At 39.1% G+C, this 18,163-nt stretch overlaps 1 protein-coding gene across 6 annotated transcripts in view; it reads right to left on the minus strand.

Annotated features, from left to right (window-relative positions):
- Nucleotides 1–18,163, minus strand: part of CLEC16A (C-type lectin domain containing 16A) — an 84,946-nt gene that overhangs the window by 27,206 nt on the left and 39,577 nt on the right. For all 6 annotated transcript variants that reach the window (XR_012996440.1, XM_076351456.1, XM_076351455.1 and 3 more), the window contains 2 exons: nt 16,839–16,967; nt 12,758–12,878 (listed from right to left, as the gene is read on the minus strand). Coding sequence is in view for 5 of the 6 variants with exons in the window: in XM_076351456.1 (XP_076207571.1) it covers nt 12,758–12,878; nt 16,839–16,967 (250 nt within the window). In the remaining variant the exon portion in view is untranslated. The remainder of the gene's footprint in view (nt 1–12,757; nt 12,879–16,838; nt 16,968–18,163) is intronic.

Here is an 18,163-nt window from a genome sequence, read left to right on the forward strand (position 1 = left end):
TAGCAAATAAGCAAAACAGTCCAGTCAAGCTTTTTCACATTACCACCAATCAAGCTCTTTCACATTACCACCAATAAATATAAGATTTGAACACCATACACACTACAAATGAGTTATGCCGCTAAGTCCAGAAAAAATCTTGCCTCCTGATGATATTCAGGAACTAGTGGATATTGGCATTTAAAAGGAGTATCTGCTGGAAATTCTTATAAAAGATGTGATTTCCTCTCAGATGCTTATCAAGTTTCAAGCATGCTGAACATAACCCATTTTCTTGTACCATGTGTGCTAGTAGTCACCAACTTACTAGTGCAGGCTAGTGAAAAAATTTGTCAGAATGTCATGGAACCTTCAAACTCATGTCAGTGTTTCATGACCATCTGGAAAATGCTCAAGACTAGCGTTTACTAGCACCTATAGTGATGCAGGAAGACAAAACCAGATATGATATTCTCTTCTGCAAAGCATAAACCTAAAATGACTAGCTATTTTTGCTCAAACTGCATTTTTTTTTTAACATAAGCGTATATGTAATTCTTTCTCATATATATGTGTGTGCACATGTATAAAAAGCATTTAAATAGATGCCTTTAAAAAGATATTTTGGTCTCTTAAATGCATTATAAAAAATATTAGAGAGGTATACAGGAAAATAAGCTGTCATTTCAATTTATCTAAAAACCACATGATTCTGCAGCAAATGAGAACCAGTGAAAGCTTCATTTTCAGCTTGTAATGAGTACCTGGATTTTAACATTGGCATAAAGTTCAGACAGATCAGTTTTCAAATCAATAAATCCAATTCACTGATGTTTGCTTTGCCATTATGAAAACAATGTAAAAAGTTAAACACCTTCTTACAGAAGGCATCTAGTTGTGACATTACAGAGAGAAAAAAATTGAACTATGTTGTTTATTAAGCTGTATATAAATAAACTTCAGTGTCTGAGGGATGACAACATTGAACTGGAGAAGTGCTAGACTGATTATGTTATTTCACTATTACTGTACTCTGACACCAGAGGGAAAGGCTCTGTGCGAGAGAAATCACACTTGCCAAATCTCTCAACTGGTCAGAATCTGTAATGAATTCCTGAATATGACAATCCAGAGAGCATATCAGAAAAACTTCTGGGGAGAAAACTTTCCTGAGAGGAATTATCTGCAGAAGCATGAGGAATGACAAGGACCTTGTTTTACATGTAAGTCTTCGTAACAGGACAGTAGGCTGGGAACAGTTAAATTTTTATCACGAAAAGTATGCTTGTCTTGCTCTGAAATAATCTCTTTTTAAGCCAATACCTCACTTTTGAAGTGAGAAGGAAATGCCACTTAATCACCTCCGAAGAAAGCTTAGCAACTGTACACTCTAAAGCCTCCAAAGCATCTGTTAAACTTGGAAAATCCTGGTATTTCACTCACAGAAGTGTCATTATTTAGGAAATCGGGAATGGAGATCAGTCTGTTATACAGCATTAGCCTTCATAGACTAAGCAACTGAAAGACTATGCAGAAGCATTTGCATCAAGAATGCAACAAATCAAGCATCTACCTAGGTGTTCCCACAAAGTACATTTAGTTGAAATTAGAGGACATGTCCCTGGTCATACACCTGCACTACATTTTGGCTTAGTCTCTTTTCCTCAAATATGACAACATACTTAGGAATGAGATAGACAAACCCCAAACATCAGTACTTTGGAAAGAAAACTAAACAAAAATCCCTTTTAGCATACTCAACGTAGTCTTGAAAGTAAGTTATTGTTGTGGTTTAACCCCAGTTGGCAAGTAAGTACCACAGCCGCTTGCTCACCCTCCCCCCCCACCCCCCCAGTGGGATGGGGGAGAGAATCGGAAGAGCAAAAGTAAGAAAACTCGTGCATTGAAATAACAGTTTAATACTTGAAGTAATAATAATAAGGGGGGAGGGCGGGAAGAGATTTCTTTTGATTTCTTTTCACCCACAGTGAAATCTCTTACTAAACTGTAGAAGGAAGCTTTCATTTGCCTAGGCAGTTTATGTTCAAATTAAATGCTACTTATGCAAATACACTGAACTAAGTTTCATTTTCCTGACCATAGAGTACAGTTTATGTTCACTGAGCAGATCTGCAAAGTACCTCGATAAGGACTCAAAAGACAACCTGGGGCCTGGGCAACTCACTCTAGTTGACGCCGTTTTGAGCAGGGGGGTTAGACTAGATGATCTAGTCTAGAGATGATGATCTAGACGATTTAGACTAGAGATGCCGGGGGAGTGGAACCTCAATCCATCCCACTCCTACCAGTTTGATGCCAGAGCCAGCAATAGATGCCCAGAGCCTGGAGGAGGAACACAGGTGAGCAGGAGAGCACCTGAAGAGCAGCACAAAGGAACTCCAGCCAGTGAGACAGCTTCATCAGGGGCCCAACTTAAATGCCTCTCTGCAAATACATGTAGCACGGGGAATAAACAAGAGGAGTTAGAGATGCGCGCATGCCTGCAAGGCTACGACCTTACTGGCATCATGGAGACGTGGTGGGATGGCTCCTATGACTGGAGTGTTGGGGTAGAGCGATACAGGCTCTTTAGGAAGGACAGGCAGGGGAGATGAGGAGGGGGTGTCGCCCTCTATGTCAATGACCAGCTGGAGTGTGTGGAGCTCTGCCTGGGGATGGATGAGGAGCTGACCAAGAGCTTATGGGTCAGAATTAAAGGGAAGGCAGGGGCAGGTGACATTATGGTGGGGGTCTGCTGCAGGCCACCCAACCAGGAAGACCGAGCGAATGAGGCCCTCTATAGACAGACAGGAGCAGCCTCACGCTCACAAGCCCTGGTTCCTCATGGGGGACTTCAACCACCCCGATATCTGTTGGAGGGACAACACAGCAGGGCATAAGCAATCCGGGAGGTTCCTGGCATGCGTCGATGATAACTTCCTTCTCCAAGTGGTAGAGGAGCCAACGAGGAGAGGTGCTATGCTGGACCTTGTTCTCACCAACAAGGAGGGGCTGGTGGGGAGTGTGAAGCTAAAGGGCAGCCTGGGCTGCAGTGACCACGAAATGGTGGAGTTCAAGATCCTTAGGGCAGCGAGGAGGGCGCACAGCAAGCTCACTGCCCTGGACTTCAGGAGAGCAGACTTTGGCCTCTTCAGGGATCTGCTTGGTAGAGTGCCATGGGACAAAGCCCTGGAGGGAAGAGGGGCCCAAGAAAGCTGGGTAATATTCAAGGATCACCTCCTTCAGGCTCAGGAGCGATGCATCCCAACAAAGAGGAAGTCAGGCAGAAACACCAGGAGGCCTGCATGGATGAACAAGGAGCTCCTGGACAAACTCAAACCCAGAAAGGAAGCCTACAGAAGGTGGAAGCAAGGACAGGTGGCCTGGGAGGAATACGGAGAAATTGTCCGAGCAGCCAGGGATCAGGTTAGGAAAGCTAAAGCCCTGATAGAATTCAACCTGGCCAGGGACATCAAGGGCAACAAGAAAAGATTCTATAGGTACATCGGGGATAAAAGACAGACAAGGGAAAATGTGGGCCCTCTCCGGAACGAAACGGGAGACCTGGTTACCTGGGACATGGAGAAGGTGGAGGTACTCAATGACTTTTTTGCCTTGGTCTTCACCGGCAAGCACTCGAGCCTCACCGCCCAGGCCACAGAAGGCAAAGGCGGGGACTGGGAGAATGAAGAGCCGCGCACTGTGGGGGAACATCAGGTTCGAGACCATCTAAGGCACCTGAAGGTGCACAAGTCCATGGCACCTGATGAGATCCATCCGCGGGTCCTGAAGGAACTGGCGGATGAAGTTGCTAAGCCACTATCCATCGTATTTGAGAAGTGGTGGCAGTCCAGTGAAGTTCCCACTGACTGGAAAAGGGGAAACAGAAGCCCCATTTTTAAAAAGGGAAAAAAGGAAGACCCGGGGAACTACAGGCCAGTCAGTCTCACCTCCGTGCCTGGGAAGATCATGGAACAGATCCTCCTGGAAGCTATGCTAAGGCACATGGAGGACAGGGAGGTGATTCGAGACAGCCAGCATGGCTTCACCAAGGGCAAGTCCTGCCTGCCTGACCTAGTGGCCTTCTATGGTAGAGTGACTACATCAGCAGACATGGGAAGGGCTACAGATGTCGTCTATATGGACCTCTGTAAGGCCTTTGACACAGTCCCCCCACAACACCCTTCTCTCTAAACTGGAGAGGTATGGGTTTGATGGGTGGACTGTCCGGTGGGTGAGGAGTTGGTTGGATGGTCACATCCAGAGGGTAGTGGTCAACGGCTCAATGTCCAGATGGAGATTGGTGACGAGTGGCCTCCCACAGGGGTCCATACTGGGACCGGTACTGTTTAGTATCTTCACCAATGACATAGACAGTGGGATCGAGTGCACCCTCAGCAAGTTTGCAGATGACACCAGGCTGAGTGGTACAGCTGACATGCTAGAGGGATGGGATGCCATCCAGAGGGACCTGGACAAGCTCCAGAAGTGGGCCCGTGTGAACCTCATGAGGTTTAACAAGGCCAAGTGCAAGGTCCTGCACCTGGGTCGGGGCAAACCCTGCTATGAATACAGGCTGGGGGATGAAGGGATTGAGAGCAGCCCTGCCGAGAAGGACTCGGGGGTACTGGTGGATGAAAAGCTGGACATGAGCCAGCAATGTGCGCTCACAGCCCAGAAGGCCAATCGTATCCTGGGCTGCATCCAAAGAAGCGTGGCCAGCAGGTCGAGGGAGGTGATTCTGCCCCTCTACTCTGCTCTGGTGAGACCCCACCTGGAGTACTGCGTCCAGCTCTGGAGCCCTCAGCATAAGAAAGACACGGACCTGTTGGAGTGGGTCCAGAGGAGGGCCAGGAAAATGATCAGGGGGATGGAACGCGTCTGCTATGAAGAAAGGCTGAGAGAGTTGGGGTTGTTCAGCCTAGAGAAGAGAAGGCTTCGGGGAGACCTTATTGCAGCCTATCAGTACTTAAAGGGGGCTTATAAAAAAGATGGCGGCAAACTTTTTAGCAGGGCCTGTTGCGACAGGACAAGGGGGAATGGCTTTAAACTAAAGGGGGGCAGATTTAGACTAGATCTAAGGAAGAAGTTTTTTACACTGAGGGTGGTGAGGCACTGGCACAGGTTGCCCAGAGAGGTGGTGGATGCCCCATCCCTGGAAACATTCCAGGTCAGGTTGGATGGGGCTCTGAGCAACCTGATGTAGTTGAAGATGTCCCTGCCCACGGCAGGGGGGTTGGACTAGATGACCTTTAGAGGTCCCTTCCAACCCAAACTATTCTATGATTCTATCTGCTGAGGTTCCTTCCAACCTCAATTATTCTATGATAATTCTCCTCAAATCTTATTAAAAAAAAGTTGACTATGATGGCCATTATGAGGCCTGTATATTTGGTAGAGACAGAGTGAACAAGGAGACTTAACTATAATGTTACTTTTTTCAGTTTTAGTAAAGAAATAACGGCTTTAAATGTATCATCATTTACCTCTTGGCCATGGCATTTACAACAGTGTCACTAACAGAACCAGCACCCTGAAACCAAGCTCCAAGGCTGTTAATGTGAGCTGCCAATGAACTTCACACAGTGAGCTGCTGAATAACATTAAAGAAGCCACCTACGTGAGACACCTACAAACTCACATGCAGTCTAAGGCTGGCAGTTATCACATAATATGTGAGTGCTTCAAAACTATTTACAGTAAAAAACAATTCTGAAAAGTAACAGCATATATTATTCTGGTGGCAGCATACCCAGCAATATCGGATGAACCTTCTGTGGAACACCTGACTCATTTCTAAACGTACAGTCATATATAGTGCTGACAACCTTGCAATTACACTTAAAGATTTACAATGAACATATGCGCATCAAAATATTAAAATGCTTCTTTACAAGAAACTAACCTTTCTCATCAAGCTCCCATAAAACATCAGCAGTGCATTCAGGAAAAAAAAAAGCCCATTTTGATAAGGTGAGTTTTGCAGGGTTTTTCAAAATCAAAACAGTAGCTGAAATAATTACTGCATCTTGTTAACCTCTACTCCTTCTTGATACTATATGTATATGAATGAGCATAACCACTGGAGGCATCTCAATCTTCAGAAAAATTTAAAAAGCATTGTAATATAGATTGAGGAAAAATTGTTAGATCAAAGATATCTCCAAAGTGATAATTAAAAAAAGGCACACAATTATAATTTTTTGGGTCACATTTGCCAACTCCTAAGTCTCCTCCCAAGATATGGCACCTATGCAGCAGCATGTATCCCATATGGTTTCCGCTGAAATGCTGATATTCTCTTATCTCTCTCTCGGGCAATGAAAAGACTTGAACTGGAAACTATGTCTTTATACTACCACATACACTAGAACTTCATCACTGTACTACCTCAAGTCACATAGTTTAAGTAACAATAGCAGTAATAAGCAGTTTAGAAAGTGTTACCAACTGAAATACATAAACTGATGCACGTGTAAATGGAGAACTTCAAAGGCCCCCGTGACTGCAGAGTATTTGCTGGTAGCCTTAAAAATGTTAAAATTAAAAGTAAAAATAAAAATCACAAAACAACTCATGACTTTGAGCAAAGAGTATGCAGTGTTGTAGATGGGAAGAAGCAATGGAAGGAAAAAGGTAAATGTCCCAAGGAAAAGGTTAAAAAAATCCCAAAACAACAGAACAAAACAGGGAAAAAACAGCTAACACCAACCCCATAATCACGGATACTCAGCAAGTGACTTGTTAAAACCAAATAGTATCTATTTGCTGTGAGGATCAGCTCCAAATATCTGTATCTGTGCTACACAGTATTATTGTAGCAATTTACTGACAAGAAAAGCTCCTCCCAAGGAAACACTTGAAACATGATCATATTTTGCAGACACAGATACCAGTGCCACTTCTTTGGAACCGGTCTAACACCTGTCAACTTGATTTGAAGGTGAAATAAGTCTATGCCTTTCCAGCTAACCAGGAAAGAAGTCTTTTGAAACCACCATATGAAACTCCACATCAGGCACTGATTGTTCAAGACAGATTCTAACTCAAGGACAGGATATGAGAAAACTCAACAGAAAGGGCTTTTTACCGCTTTTTTCAGTTTATTTCAGTGTCCTGGTTTCGGCAGGGATAGAGTTAATTTCCTTCCTAGTAGCTGGTACAGTGCTGTGTTTTGGATTTAGGGTGAGAACAATGTTGCTAACACACCGATGTTTTAGTTGTTGCTAAGCAGTGCTTACACTAGTCAAGGACTTTTCAGCTTCCCATGCTCTACGGACTGAGAAGGCTGGAGGTGCACAAGAAGCTGGGAGGGGGCACAGCCAGGACAGCTGACCCAAACTGGCCAAAGGGACATTCCATACCATGGGACGTCATGTTCAGTATATAAAGCTGGGGGAAGAAGAAGGAAGCGGGGGATGTTTGGAGTGATGGCGTTTGTCTTCCCAAGTCACCGTTAGGCGTGACGGAGCCCTGCTTTCCTGGGGACAGCTGAACACCTGCCTGCCGATGGGAAGCAGTGAATGAATGCCTTGTTTTGCTTTGCTTGCGTGTGCGGCTTTTGCTTTACCTATTAAACTGTCTTTATCTCAACCCATGAGTTTCCTCACTTTTACCCTTCCAATTCTCTCCCCCATCCCACCGGGGGGGGAGTGAGCGAGCGGCTGCGTGGTGCTCAGTTGCCGACTGAGGTTAAACCACGACATTCAGTTTTTGGAAACAGGCTAGAACTCTGTTCAAAATTTTGAGATCCTGGACTCTTCAGATACAGGCTGTTTTCACCAATAGCAGGGTGATATGTTTAACTGAACTTCTGTAACTCTGCCAGTTGTAGAAAATTTTTGTTTACTAATAAACGCTGGAGTATATGGAAAGAGTAATGCTTTGAAAAAATCTATGGCTGTAATTACATATTGTGGTCCCAAAATAAAGACTAAAACCTTCTGTGAAAAGATCAGAAAGCAGTGAATACACTAAGGCACAGAACTACTATCATTATGTGGATACTTGGTGTTTAAATTTAAATATGTAACAACAGCACACATAAGGAATAGATGCTACTGTAATACTCTTCAAGTGTGTAATGCTTCTTACTACAATTCATACTGTTTATAAAGTCTATTATTTGCACTAGGTGTTTACTAAAGTGTCTCAGGAGTGTACCTGGAGCTACCAAAACATCTATGCAAAAGGTTCAGGTTTAACTCTGATGTAATCTATAACAGTTTCCCATCTGTCCACAGAATATAAACACATACACATACATTTGTCCATTCAGACATTTTGAAAGTCCTATATCGATCCTTCTGTCTTCTGATTTATATCATACTGAAAACTGGTTTGGTAGCTAACATCTAGTTGATAAAGTAGTGATCTTAATTCTTAATTAAAAATTTTAATTTAAATAAAAATCAGGTCAAGCTAACCACTAGACTTCTAAAATAGATTATCTGTAGGAAAAAAAAATGCTCTTTTCAAATGTTCCAATAACAGTAACACACAATGAGCAGCAGGGATACATAACACATTATCTAGTTTTGAGTGACATGTCCCCTTCTGGGAGAAGCAGCTTAAAGAGGTTTCTTCTGTAAAGATAAACTCAGTTGCTTAAGTCTACATTAATGAGAATTTGGTTCTCTCCTCCAAAGAAGGGTGGATCTGCTGTCCCAAATTGCAAGTGTGTAATAAATCGTAATTGCTATTGTCAGTGAGTTCCTGGTTTTGTAATCAAAGAGCTACCAGCATACAGCAATATGCTTATTTCAAATTATATTACAAAAAAATTAAAGTGAGTATAGCCTGGCAGATTCTTATCTACAAGATGATTCGTAAGCACTATTCCACAATTTTGAGTCCTTCTGCTTTTATACTGCAGTTGTGAGACTTCTTGAATCCTTTCCTAACTACATTGGAAAGGTGATCTTAACTACATAACCTGATGTGTTAAGAATTCCACATTGTTACTATTATAATTTTGATAGCAATGAAATATTCATTGTAGAATAGTCTGCAGATTATAAAAAAACAAGCTAGAAATCACTAGCTAGAAATCCATGAGCTCTTCTAAAAAAGAGCACTGGGAAAGCACAACTTAGCAAAGGTGTTGGGAGGACTATCAGGCAATACTTTAGGAATAAAATAGGTTAATTCATATGAAACTATTTCAGTTCTCTCCTGGGATGTACTACAGTCATGCAGGCATCTCTCCTGCCTTCCATTAAGAAAGCGGAAAAGCACAGGTAAGTAGTCACTCAAAGAAAAAGCACCTCCAGTCCTTTAAATGAATCAAAGATAAGTAAGTATTCAGTCAATCCCAATGTTGTTCTTTATTTGAAATACCACCATTTACCTTCTCAAACATCTTAGTGCTGACTCAAAGGAGAATTCTAGTCTTCCTATCTCAAAAAAATAGTTTTTTTAACTTTAATTTTTTATTTTAAGCTTGAGTTTATGCTTATTGTAGTGGAAAGGATAAAGTCTTCTGAAAATTAAGATGCGAGTTATCAGGTAAGTTATAGAAAAAGAAGAGACTGTCATATAAGGGTTTCTTCTCATGTAAGGATCTCTAGAGCACCAGCACATAGGTTCCATGACTAGGGCAATGGAACCTATTTTTCTTCGCTACTTACATGCGCATGTGTGCAAACACATATGAATGTATATACATACTAACAAATAATAGCTTCATGCACATGCATACAAATACCATGTGACAAGCAGCTCAGTACCACTGTGGCCTTAGTTCATATTGGTCAGTATAAATTTATATTTTAAGTTAATGACTGTACAGTTAAGAACTATATAATATGCCTTAAAGCAGCAAATGAGTTTAAATCTAAAAGGGTGATGTTCTAAATCAACAGTACAATTTTAAATTTAATACTTCTTAAAAAAACCCTTTTTATAGTAGGCATTACATCTTTACATTTTATTCAAATAACACTTTATTCAAATTGAAGCAAATTAATTTTCAGGCTAATAGTTTGTTGTTTTGGAGGTTTTTTTCCCCTTTTTTTACATCCTTTCTATATAGAGACCCTTTTAACCATTTATATCCAGCATCCCACACTGGAAGAAGGAAACAACCTTGGCCACCATTAAATATACAGAGCGTGGACCACTACTTTAGCAATTAATCTGGCATAATGGACATGTAATAAAAATTACAAACAATTATACATAACAAAGTGAAGTATTAATAATCTATGGTCTAAATGACATGTTCCAAGAAAAGGATACCTTGTATTCTGTGTAAAAGCAACTGCCTTAAATGAAAAGTCATAAATAAAAAGACACCTGCAATGAACAGCACAATACCTGCGGTGCAGTCCATTAGATTTTAGAATGAGAGAAATCAGCATTTCTCTAGACTAACAGATAAACAAGGACAAAAGGTGTTCTTTTTCTTTATTTTGGGGGGTGGGGAAGAGGAACAAATAACATTTGGAAACTATTTCAATCGGATCTACTTTTTGTTCAGTATGTTCTTAAAAAAACCTAACTACTTCATAATCACATTTCCAGTTAGTTTAAGAAAAACAGGTTTTTTTTCAGTAGAAGCTGATTCATTATTTCATCTCACCCTCTGAAAAAGAGCCAACATTACAATAAATACCTAACTCATTTGAAACAGGAAACTGAGTTATTTCTATATTACTAATCCTTTAGCAAGTCAACAGTAACTAAATTCTGGACATCATTTTTTACCTGACAACTAGTAATTGCATAATGTAATTAACAACATCTTGCGCTGTTCATTCTCTTTGGGAAAGCTTTTTGGGAAAGACCAGAAGTGATGAGTTTACATTAAGCTCATTCTGCTTAATTCACCAAGCCAAACAGTACCAGTAGGAAGAGGACAGAATACAACTATTGAAGAACACATTTTAAGAAGTATTTTCCCTGTACATCTTCTTAAGTCTTTTAAATAATACAGAAATTCAACAAATGGGAATTGCGATGACTCAGCTGTCAGTCTTCCACACCATTGGCCATGTAGCTACCAAAAATGCAAACACTGCACTGATATCTTGATACCTTCTCATCTATTGTAGCCTAATGCTTACATTTACTTAGTAAAAGCCTGTCCATATCCTACAGCATGTACATTTTTACAAGTTCAGTTAACTGCTTTGATAGCATTCTTTCCACATTTACAGATAAATGAGTTTATTCTCAAAACCGTTCACTGCTCTAACCTGCATGGCTTGGACTTTATGCCAGAGGGAGTGTCCTCTGACATTTTCAGTATCGCAGACATATTTTCTAAAAATTAAGTTTAATAAATTTTTAATGGTAATTTTGAAATATAGTTTATTTATTTAAGGTTTAATCTGGATTTCATCCATTAAGCTACTGCACAGCAGCTCTGATATCACAAAACTTTTGCTTAGCTCACTTGATTTCAGTGTTTTCCTTTCACTCACATAATATTCTTGATGGACTTGATGCACAAAAAGGTCTCAGATACTGGACATAATCCCATAACATCTACTAGGGCGACTGTTTTTTTTAGTCGGAGTAAGATCAACAAGCACTTAAACATAGAGAATCAAAAAAATTAATGTCTGAAACATCAAGCATTTTTTTCCTTCTTCTATAAGAAAAAACCTTCAAAAATTAAAACCCTAGCAAATACACACTCCATTTTAGCAATCACATGCCCTCTAAAGCTATGAACGGTACCTGCAAGTTCTTAATAAGACAACTGCCTGAACAAAAGCTAGCTACTTATCAGCTAACACCAATATGTCAAATTCTTCTAGGTCTTTATTACAAGAAATGGAATTAATAGTATTGATATTATCATATACTTTCTTTTCAATTCTAGCCTAAAAGCACACTTCTCTACATATTTTAAACCTTTAAACAAAAAGCAAGTGTCTCACATTATAGTAAGATTAACTTAAAACATGACAAGTTACTGTTTCTTAAACAATGTCAGTGCTAGAGACAGTAAAACTACAGCTTTATGATTTAGGCCAGAGTTACTCTAGAAGTTGTACTGTTTAGTAACACATAACATCATCTAGAGATGTATATTTTGATGTTAAATGAATACAGGTATATTCAATTTGCAGACAAATAGCATACTTCATGATTCTACTACTTCAAACTTTTTTGTTTCTTCAGTATGGAGAGTGCAGCAGTATTCTATAATACTGCAGAAAGAAGGTACTTTGCCTTTACTTCATAATAAGTACTACTTAGTATCACAAGGTCATTCTGGACATTACAGACTGATTCCCCTTGGGAATCAGCATCCTGTTCAACTATGGGAGTAAAAGCTTCCATAAGCCAACTTTAAAATGACAGAAGAGATGTGAAGAAAAAAAAAAACTCCAGAGCAGGGGGACACATGATGATGACCAAACCCCCGTATCAACAAAACAGCACAGTGTAGCTGTTGGAGTAATTACCTCCAGTCTCTTAAAGTTCATGAATGGTTTAAGTGCATTTTGAGTAGGTGAAAGCAGAATAGAAGAAAATCCTCCTAGGATCAGTTCATTTAGAAAACTAACATACCAGGAAACCAGATGGACTGTGAATCCTTTATGTGCTAATATTTAAACCCTGGAATACTTACTAACAGTCTCTTTTAAAAAAAAAAAAATACAAGAAGTGTTTCAAATCCAGTAGAAGACAAACTTAATACAATCATCCTTTGTAGTCAATTACACAGCCAAGATAACTATTTGGGGGTTTTACCTTAAAAAAAAAAAAAAGCCAGCAATTTTTCCATGTCTCAGACTATTTGGGAAATTGAGGGACTACTTACTCAAGTCAAGAACATCATCTGTCTTTATCAGATCTTCCTCCCTTGTGAGTGGTAACTGAGTTTCTGGCTCATCTCGCAAGTGCAGTGATAGCGAACGGAGCATAAAGAAAACTCTGATTGCCTTGAGAAATTAAAAAAAGAATATTAAAATATTGATGTGCTCAGTACTACATATTTTAACAGAATCTTACAAACACATACTCGCTTTCACAACCCCCGAGTTTGTTGTCATGCAGTAAGTCTACTTTTTAAATTGAGAAAGTAGAATGTAATTTCAAAGTTAATTAGAAAAGGATATGGAAGGAGTTGAAACATGCTATTTATTTTCAATGAAATAGAAGCAGCAGAGCTTTTATCCCACTGGCACACTTACACAGACTGTGACTGACAGGCAAATGATTACAGGAGCTGTTTAAGCAAAAACAACAAAAAAACCCCAAATAATCCAAGATTAAATCATTGTTTTAAGACTGATTGTATTTACAATACCTGTACACTACAGACAACTACACAACCAACCTTCAGAGACTCCCACATTTTGAACTTAACTTTTCTGGCTGAGTCTAGCTAAGATGTCTATGAGTTTGAGAGAAAACAGTGGGGATTTCTGAGTTTTAGTTTGCTGTGTTCATCAAAATTAACCACGTGCAAATACAGCATTCTCGGAGAACTTAATCGATATTCTCAGAAGGTCTACATCAGGGCAAAGCATTCTGAAAGCTGCACCAGTCCCAAGGAACTTTCAACAGCTGCTCTGTGAAATTAATATTCTTGTTTTGATTTAGAAATTAATGACATATGGTATGCAAAGACTAAATAAAGTACCAAAGAACAATCATCCTTTTATTAGCCACATTTTGAAAGGCACCATTTATAATCCTCTTCCACTATAAGAACTGTACAGCAAATGAAAAATCATTTTTTATTACTTCTGGTGTTTTCTTTTTTTAAAACAGTTTCCTACATAGTAATTCTGTGGCATACCGTATATTAACTGCTGCCTTACAGTAAAAGCATCAAATTCATGGAACAGCTGCAGTGCCCAGGAACTCCCAGATTGCAGGAAGTATTAGGAAAAACAATCTAAACTGCTTTAAGGCAAACCCCTTCTCCCCTCTATTTTTAAAATCAGCAGAACTGTGGCTCCTGTGAACCAGAAATGTGAGTGCTTGGTCAGCTATCATACTGGCGGTGCTTTCAGAAACTGCTGGCAGAACAGGGATGAAGAGAGGGAAGTCATATCTGGCTCTTCCATGAATTGACACCAGAGCAGATGAATTTGGTACACTGCTGAAATCTAATAGGGCAGTATGATTATTCGGAGCAAAGAATGTCAAGGATATCTAACAAAAATACGATATTAACACTACCTTATGTATAAGAGCAGAGTCACTTTATAATGGGAGATGATCTCTCCCATTTAGGCAGATTGCATTCTAATGTATTCTAGATTTTCTGAAATGAAATAGGATTACTATAAAGCAGTTTTACTAACAAATGCTTCAAGAAGAATTCATGGTATTGGGTTTAAAAGTTTCCAAATTCAATCAAGAACAGCAACATCCTTGCATTTTTGGTAACCCAAAAGTCAAACCCAACGGTTTGTTTTTTTTTTTTATTTCAGAAGGCAGCCATCACTCAGCCTGCTTTCACTTATTTTCCCCTCAATCCTCTTTCCCTCCTAGACAGAGCACTAATTTTCCTCCCATACATTCCCTATAAAACTAATGCCACTCATCTCCAAACATGTAATCACATTTACTGCAGAATAATCTACAGGAGTAGGAAAGAAAATTAGAACTTCAGCCTTTGCAAGGAAAGCAAAAATAATCAGAACATCAGATGAAAAGGGAACTACACTGTGCTTCCTACAATACTGATAGCCCTCAGTTTGCTAGCAATATCAATATAAACCCAAAAGCATGTGATTTGTGACTTCCTATAACATTTTATTAGATCTCAGTAAAACAGCAGAGCAGTTCAGTGGCCTAGAATTTTTTTTCAGCTGACTTCTGTTTTCTTGGTTAAGTAGGAACAAATATGAATTGCTATCTACATTAAAGAACTACGCATTATGATGAGGCATACTTTGCGCTGACTCCTTCATTTATATACACTTACCATGTGCAAAGAAATAACAGGTTGCAGGGAAACCTACCAGTATGTTATTACATTCCCATGAAATAGCGTTCTCACAGGTAGTTCAAAACCTTCTCTCAAAGTCTTTGCTTGCTATGTACTCCAAGGTGCAGAGTTCAAGACCCATACTGTTCATTACTTCCCAAATAAGCACGTAAATGAGTTTGCATTATTCTACGTGACTGGTAAGCAGTACCATCTTTAGGACTATAGAAATCAGAAGGAAGAGATGCAACCAACAAGCAGTAACTGGACTATCAACAATTCAAAGGAGCATCTGATTCTCGGCAGAAGGCTTGATCAAGCAGTAGTAGCTGATTTCAGAAAGCAGCCTAACAACTTCTGGTCATTTTAATGTTTTAAGTCAGAGGGGTTGGCTGTCTGGATTTTGGAGATGTGCCTTTGATAACTCGAAAGATACCTGGTTTCTGAGAGTTCCTCCTACAGTTGTTAAGAGGAAAAGAATTGCCACTGAGAGGGACTTTCTATAGCAAAAGAAGAAGTGAGAGCCTAAAAAGATCTGATCTCTAACAGCTAAGAACTCATGATATAATCAAAGTATGGGACTTCTTTACTTGCTAGTGAAATAAAACATGAGAACTTTTTTAGAATCATGCCATGCGATGCTCAGAATTGAATCACTATCCATTTGAAACTGTCAGCAAAAAGGACCTCCAGCAGGTTAAGTGGCAGCAGCAATGTCACAAGATACACCTGAAGTTCAGCATATTGTTATGGCAATTCAGCCTAAGAGAGGTAGCCTAGGAAAAAAGTAGCTTAGTAATTCTAAGAAATTCTAAAACTTCTAGAGCAATGCTATCAGGGGAAGGAGGACCAACAAGGAAGCATTCTGGGAGTTCTTGCTAATAAGAAAGACCCTTCCATCCCAAAGAGTTTACAGGAATATTTGTATTGATTTTTGAATTTCCACCAACAGAAGTTAAGCTATTCCTTAGTTAGCACATGAAAAACCATGGAGCAGTCAGTTTCCATTAATGTGCATTTCTAAGTATCATTCTGTTAAATGCCTCAGAGAATTCTAGGCCACATTTTTCCTTTCTAAGAACAATACTTTTCAAGATAATTCACTGTACTTTATCAAACTTAACTTGCTGTGATAACAAAAGTTGTGTGGCTTATAATAAGTAATGAAAACAAAACTTTTCAGAAGATTCCTGGAAATATGTTTTTTCAAGAGTACTTGAATATACTTACATATACATTTACATAAATGCAAAGCTACCCAAAGAACAGCACTTTCCAAATAATAACGTCGTGCAGTAATATACCTTTAAGATTTACTGGCACTGCAAGGCTTACAGGACACTGCCAGATAAGGGCCAAGAACTGATTATCCCAAGAATGCTGATAATGATGATGTTATTCAGGACAGTATCACCTCTACAGATTGTATCAGTCATAAAAATATATATTTTGCTATTTTTCTCCTCACTCTCAAGATCTCTATCATGAATTACTTCAGCGAGATTAACACTCCTGAGTAGAATTCTATTTTCTGCTGCGTCTAGAAACACAAGCAATATGAAACCAGACAGCCTTCCAGGGGAGATTCTTACTATAGGAATATAAGGAAAGATAGATCGAGATATCAGATCACAAAAGGAAACTGACAATATATATTGAGTATCATCAAAATGCCTTTTTATGTAGATGTCTCCATGGTCTAAAAAAATTAAAACCCCAGTGCAAGAACATATTGAATTGACTAGACACAAGAAATTGTAGAGAAAAAGTTTCTCCACTGGACAGGTAAATATTATATACTCCACACACGGGTCTGTCTTCATCAAGTCTTTATTATTTTATGGATTAAGCTTCCAATCAAGCAGCTTTCAAGCAAAAAGTTTCTATTTCTAGAATTGTTGAAAGCCTTTGGCATCATTCTGTCATGAACAAATATAAGAAAAATAGTCTTACTCACTCTTCGTGTTCTTTCCACATCTCCACAAGGCAATCTTTTCACAAAATCAATACCAGTCAGTGGTGTCCCCGTTGGAGGCAACAAGATTGAGGCATCCATCATCAAGTACTCTACATTCATGGGTTTAATCTATAAAAATATTTTAACATTGATTACTATACAGAACAATAAGCATTTGCATCTTTACTTTCAAATACAACTCACGGTTGCATATTTTAAGAGAAAGGAATTGTTAGACTTGTGAGAATTTTTGATACCATCCATCTTATTTTAAGCTCCTTACATGCAATCTCTATTTTATATTTGCTCATCGTTCCCTAACACACTGTTGAAGTTTCCATACTGAAAAAACACGGGAAAAAACTCTGAAAGATTACAGAAGAAAAGCTATTTCATGAGTACCAAAACCCAAAGTCTGTCAGGTTTGATTTTACATTTTGACTCAAATTTGTAATTACTTCAATCACAAGAAAAAGTTTCCCATATCTATTTCTCTCCAAAAAGAACTCTCTAGTCTCTAATAACACAGAAACTTTCACACTAGACAATTCCCTTCAATCTTGCCACTAACAGAGTCTCTCCCTTACATGGTTGCTTATTGTTATGAATAAATAATGTCTGAAATATCTATCCTTCTGTACCTTTGGGAAATTTCATCCAAGTTCTGTTATATACACATGCACTGGAGACATGAGCTTCTTTTTGCCAGAAAGCCAGCTGGAATGCCTAAGACATATAAAAGCCCTTCCCACAGCTTGTACGATATTCTGCATAGAAGAAAAATGCAGTCACGTGGGCATTCCAAGATAGTCAGCTGTAACTGGAAGCATTCCTGGCCACTTTGCCATGGTCAGATACCATAAAAGAAGCAGACTGAAACAAGGTCCAGAATTTTCATAGTGCAGTCTTGAACTGCTGCCTTGCACACATACAAACTCAAAAATAGTCTTTAGCCAATTTTTCTGATCTCAGAACAATTCATCTTCAGCGACTAAAACACTGGATTAACAAATTCAATTAATGTGTAGAAAGATACAGAAATCTACATAGACAAGAAGAACAAATGAGAACACAGAACTAAAATTTCTAACAAGTAAATAACTACTTCAGATGCAATTCACATGAGTGTACACTGGTTTAAACAGCGTTTTACATCATAAAAGTGAAGAATGTTAAAAAAAGGAAACATTGCTGAGAGCAAAAATATTAAGAACTACATTGTTCAATTTATTTGCTCCTCTGAACTCGTTCTCATCTATTGTTCATGAAGATACAACTTTTTCCTTTTTTTGTCATTCAGACAGAGCAAGTATACTTCGGCCTTC

Source organism: Aptenodytes patagonicus, chromosome 13 (assembly GCF_965638725.1).
Source record: "Aptenodytes patagonicus chromosome 13, bAptPat1.pri.cur, whole genome shotgun sequence".
In the NCBI taxonomy this organism is placed as follows: Eukaryota; Metazoa; Chordata; class Aves; order Sphenisciformes; family Spheniscidae; genus Aptenodytes; species Aptenodytes patagonicus.